This window comes from Herpailurus yagouaroundi, unplaced genomic scaffold (assembly GCF_014898765.1).
Source record: "Herpailurus yagouaroundi ecotype Mexico unplaced genomic scaffold, PumYag 210, whole genome shotgun sequence".
Lineage (NCBI taxonomy): Eukaryota > Metazoa > Chordata > Mammalia > Carnivora > Felidae > Herpailurus > Herpailurus yagouaroundi.
Genome location: NW_024412441.1, coordinates 3,425,490 through 3,430,503, shown reverse-complemented (window position 1 = coordinate 3,430,503; position 5,014 = coordinate 3,425,490). Strand labels below are relative to the sequence as shown.

The 5,014-nt window shown below is 45.7% G+C and overlaps 1 protein-coding gene across 5 annotated transcripts in view; it reads left to right on the top strand.

The window, feature by feature from the left end:
* The first annotated feature begins 548 nt into the window (after positions 1 to 548).
* VRK2 (VRK serine/threonine kinase 2) overlaps positions 549 to 5,014 on the top strand; it is a 105,362-nt gene continuing 100,896 nt past the window's right edge. The window contains exons 1-2 of one of the 5 annotated variants that reach the window (XM_040453665.1): positions 549 to 563; positions 2,626 to 2,766. In XM_040453665.1, coding sequence (XP_040309599.1) covers positions 2,631 to 2,766 — 136 coding nt within the window. In that variant the 5' untranslated portion in view covers positions 549 to 563; positions 2,626 to 2,630. Of the gene's footprint in view, positions 564 to 684; positions 866 to 2,625; positions 2,767 to 5,014 lie in introns of those variants that run through there. The other 4 variants (XM_040453664.1, XM_040453668.1, XM_040453667.1 and 1 more) reach the window with 4 other exon arrangements.

Sequence of the window (5,014 nt, the reverse complement as noted above, 5' to 3'; positions counted from 1 at the left end):
AGAAAGAAAGAAAGAAAGAAAGAAAGAAAGAAAGAAAGAAAGAAAGAAAGAAAAAGAAGAAAAGAAAGTTTGGCAAAAGAAAGTTTGGTAAAGTCTATCCAACCACTAAATAGGTCTTGAGACAGTATGCCTCTGAGAACCGAAACACTGTCATAGGCCTTCTGACTCACACCACGCTTCTTGCTTCAGAGGGCCTGGCTAGTGTGACCAGTTACCGGGTAAGAGCTCAGGAAAGGCTCGCCGACTGGTCTGGAAGCTCTAGGTACAGAGATCGTGGTATGCGAGACGTAAAATTCCTCCTACACAAATGCACCAAAGTGATCTGATGGCTCATCCTCCAGACTGGCGGGCCAGGGTGTGGCAGTAACAGCCCCCTTTTCAGATTTAGACCCACCGCTCGCTCTTCCCCTGGTCTTCCATGGAGCGAGGGCAGGCCGCTGGCACGCAGGCGCAGGCTGCGGGCGTCGGAGGCTTCGCGGGCCCCTAGGCCTGAGTCCGGCCCGGAGCCAGAAGGCGCCGGGCTCGTCCCGCGCAGCCGGCCCCGTCCCGCGCAGCCGGCCCAGGTGCGGGACGTTAGCCTGGGCCCTTCCGAGGGCCGGCTCCGGCCCGGCCCGCCTCCCCGCGGGATTGGTGGCCCGCGGCCCCGCCCGGCCCCAAAAGCACGCGGGAGGGGCCGCGCGCGGCCTGGCGGCGGGGGAAGCCTGGGGCCGGGCGAGCGCTCTCTCTCTCCCGGTACTGGCGTCGGGCGGAGCGGTACTTCAGCGTCGGGCTCTCCGCCTGCCCTGCCGCCCCGCGGGACGCGGAAGGAGCTGCTGTCGGAGCGAGCGCCGGGGCCTCTGGGCTCGGGCGGGTCCCTGCTGCCGCGGTTGGTTGCTCACTTTCCCCTAACTTGGAGCGAGAACCGGCGCCCCCTTCATCTCGCCTTTGCCCAGAGCTTGGGCCGGAGGAGCTAGACCCGGGAGGGGGTCGGGGTCGCTTTTCGGCGGTGCGGAGAGAGCCTGGGGGCAGGAAGGGAGTCTCTAGACGCCCGCGGGCTTCGCGGCGGTTCGGGGCCCGCCAAGGGCCCCGCCGAGGGTCTAGGCAGGCGGGTGGTGGGCCGCGCTGTGCCGGCGCCCCCCCCCCCCCGCCCCTTCCCCCCAGTCCTGGCGCGTGTTCAGGCCTCTGGGCACCGGTTTGTCCCCAGCAACTCGTGTTGAGCGCTTTTCATCGTAGCCCTGTAAGGAGCCCCGGAGCAGAGGGACACCCTTGTGGGGTCGGGGGTGGGGGTGGAACTGGCCTGGAGAGGAGGCCGCCGCTTGCTCGCTGTAACCGCGCCCAGGATGTGCATTTCACTGTCACATTTCAGGTCTCAAGTTCTGATGCCACGGACTTCCCTCCCGCCCCAAAAATGTGTTTATCCTGTTTATACGTATTTAGAATTTAGGTCCGGCTGAAAAGTTGTTCTTTGAACACTTTAGGTTTTAACTCAGCAAACATGTGTTGGACACCAGTATATATAAAGTATCGGTCAAGGGGAACCCCCACAAAGCTGCTTTAGGCATAGTTCACCATCTAAATTCCCCGCTTCCCTTGTGTTCCTGTAAGGAGGACAGGTGAATACTATCCTTAAAGGTTTCTCCTGTGTTCCTTGGCGCTGAGACCTTGATGCTAAGTAAAAGATAGCAGGGCATTGGATTAAAGTGAAGAAGGGAAACCTTATTAAAAGGAACAAACTTTCTCATTCAAAACATGGAAAGATCATACAACGAAGACTTTAACTTTCATTTCAAAGACTCACCACTCTTCAAATTTTTTTTGGAAATACTTAGAGGATTGCAATTACCTTCACATTTAAATTAGTTTCTGGCAGATATGCTGTGGGTTTTTTATCTCCTTATGCAATTTTTTTCTTCCAACTAAAAATCTTTCATTGTGAAAATCACAAACCTGTGTACAAATGTAATTGATTAATCTCTAAGGCAGAGCAATTTTCACTTTGGTGAGGGTGGGGAAGACACAGGGTAGAGGGAAACAAGCTGAAAGTGTAGTGTGCCAGCAATGAAACTGCCCTGTGACTTTGTGCTCTGAGAAGTTATATGTCCGTGAAAATTCTAGACTTATTTTACAAATATTTCCTGAGTACCTATTCTGTGTCCGTGATGTCACTTGCTGTGCTTGGTGATGATATATGTTGCTGTTGTCACTTTTTCCTAATCCGAAACTGTATTCTTTCCTAGTGACCCAAGACGTTGTCTTTCATACTTACATTCTTAAAGGAAGGAGTATTTACATGTATATGAAATTTATTTTCTGTTTGTCATTGGGAATTATAAACTCACGTCTTAAGGTATATTCTGCCCCGTATAACAGACTTCCCTAAATGAATTTTGGAAATGTTAAGTGAAGTTCAACAGGTTTGTTTGTTTGCTTGTTTTTTAATGTCAGTACTTCTTAGATTTCAATATTGTATGTGAAATTCCGACTTGAATGTAGTATGTGGGCCTTCCCAAGTCCAGTTGACTTCAGAATCCTAATTCTGAGGAACCTGGGAAAGTGCCCCATAGAAGGTATTTTGAGAAATGAATTTTACCTGGACTTTTTGTTGTTTTTATTTTTAATTACTTATCTCAACATTTCTGCCAACAGAAGTGATGCCTCCAAGAAGAAATGAGAAATACAGACTTCCTGTTCCACTTCCAGAAGGCACCATTCTGGATGATATGGAAGGAAAACAATGGGTGCTGGGCAAGATGATTGGCTCTGGAGGATTTGGATTGATATATTTAGGTAAAGTATAACTATAAGTTACCAAATATTCCTACATATGTGACTGGAACTGTGATTACTTACTGTTTTGAACATTGAAACTTTGAAATACAATAGAATTCATAAATATACCTTGTTAAGTAAATGAGGATCATTAACATTTACTAGCATGTCTGGTTTAAGATACGGCTGACCCCACTACTTGCCATTCGTGTTCTGATAATCTTAGAAGTCCTTTCAGAACATAATTACAAAGTCCACCAGGCAATTGTTAATGTTCTTTTTTGAGAGTGTGTTTTCCTGGAAATTTTGCATTTTGTAGCTCAGAAACCACAGCTGTATAAATCCAAACTGTGAATCTTAATCATTAATATTTAAGTAATACTGGGTTGTGGTCATTTCTTTTTTTTTTTTTAATTTTTTTTTTTTCAACGTTTATTTATTTTTGGGACAGAGAGAGACAGAGCATGAACGGGCGAGGGGCAGAGAGAGAGGGAGACACAGAATCGGAAACAGGCTCCAGGCTCTGAGCCATCAGCCCAGAGCCCGACGCGGGGCTCGAACTCACGGACCGCGAGATCGTGACCTGGCTGAAGTCGGACGCTTACCCGACTGCGCCACCCAGGCGCCCCTGGGTTGTGGTCATTTCTTAACTAGGCTTCACTAGAGAATTGAGTCTTACTACCTCACGGCATCTGTTGTGTGGAATCAATTAACTTCTGTCCCGTGCATCTAGATGGTACTTGTTATTTGCCATCCTTGATAAATGAGAAAATAGACTATCAAATCTATGTTTTTGTTCTTTGGTACAGATAAGGAATCCTAGTTGAGTATATATTTACACTACATTTAAAAATTTTAAATTATGCTGAGCTTAAAAGGATCATTCAGGGCTACCTTAAATCTGTAGTTTAATGATCAGGACTATCCATTACATGACTGGATTTAATGAATAACATAAATATTAGTGATTAAAAAAATTACTCTCAATCCTAAATGGATTGACTCATTACATCTGTTTTTATAGGAGTTTAAGAAACTGGTAAAAGACACTGGGGAATCTTGGATTCTTTATTAAACATTTCAGACAGTAGGGAAGGAAAAACTTTTCCTCTACTCTCCTAGGTTCGAGAGCTGGGTTATGAAATAAACTGACAACAGGAGAAAAGGTATACAAATTTACTAATTTTTAATGTTATGTACATGAGGATATCACAGTAAAAAAGTGAATACCCCACAAAGCAGTGATATTTGAGAACTTATATAGTGTCTTTTTTTAATGTTTATTTATTTTTTTTTTTTTAAAGCTGAAAAAAATTAAACAATTCCGGGGGGGAGGGGGTGGACAGAGAGAGAGGGAAACACAGAATCTGAAGCAGCCTCCAGGCTTTGAGCTGTCAGCACAGAGCCCAACAGTGGGGCTTAAACCCACAAACCTGAGATTATGGCCTGAGCCAGAGTTTGACACTTAACGGACTGAGCCACCCAGGTGCCCTGAGAGCTTATAAACTGTCTTAATAGGAGAAAGGGAAAGGGGATGGAGCTCACTTAAAGGAGAGTAAATGATTTTTAGGAAAGATGAATGGGCCCTTAGGAGAATAGATGGGGGATATGATAGTTTGTGACAAAGTTTGTCTGAGATTGGCATCAATTTCTAATCTCCTGTGGTAAGAGTCAGTCTTCTCTGGTTGATGAAACTTCCCTGGAGGGAATTTATAACAATTGAGTCTTTTTTGGAGGCTCAGTCTTTATGCAAATAAAGAGAATTCAGAGAAAGCCTCTCCCTGCATTTGCTCTTTTATCAGGTGCTGTTAGCCCAAAATAATCCTTCTGCCAAAGAGGCATATTTTAGGGTCACATATTTTGCTATCCTTCACAAACATGTTTCGTGGATCATGATGGATAAAGCTCTTTTTCTGATAGAATTAAGATTATAATTTTGAACAAGTGAATGTTATTCAATAAAAAAAAAAAAAAAAAAAACCAAAACAAAAAACCCCTGCTTTTTAATCATCTTAGTGCCTACTCTAGTTGGAAACATAAGACCAATACACAAAAATGCATGGGTTGGGGCACCTGGGTGGCCCAGTTGGTTGAGCGTCAACTCTTGATTCGGCTCAGGTCATGATCCCAGGGTTTTAGGATCAAGCCCAGGTGGGGCTTTGCACTGAGCATGGAGACTGCTTAAGATTCTTTCTCCCTCTGCCCCTCTCCCCCACTCGTTCTCTCTCTCTTTCTCTCTCTCTTTCTCTCTCTCTTTCTCTCTCTC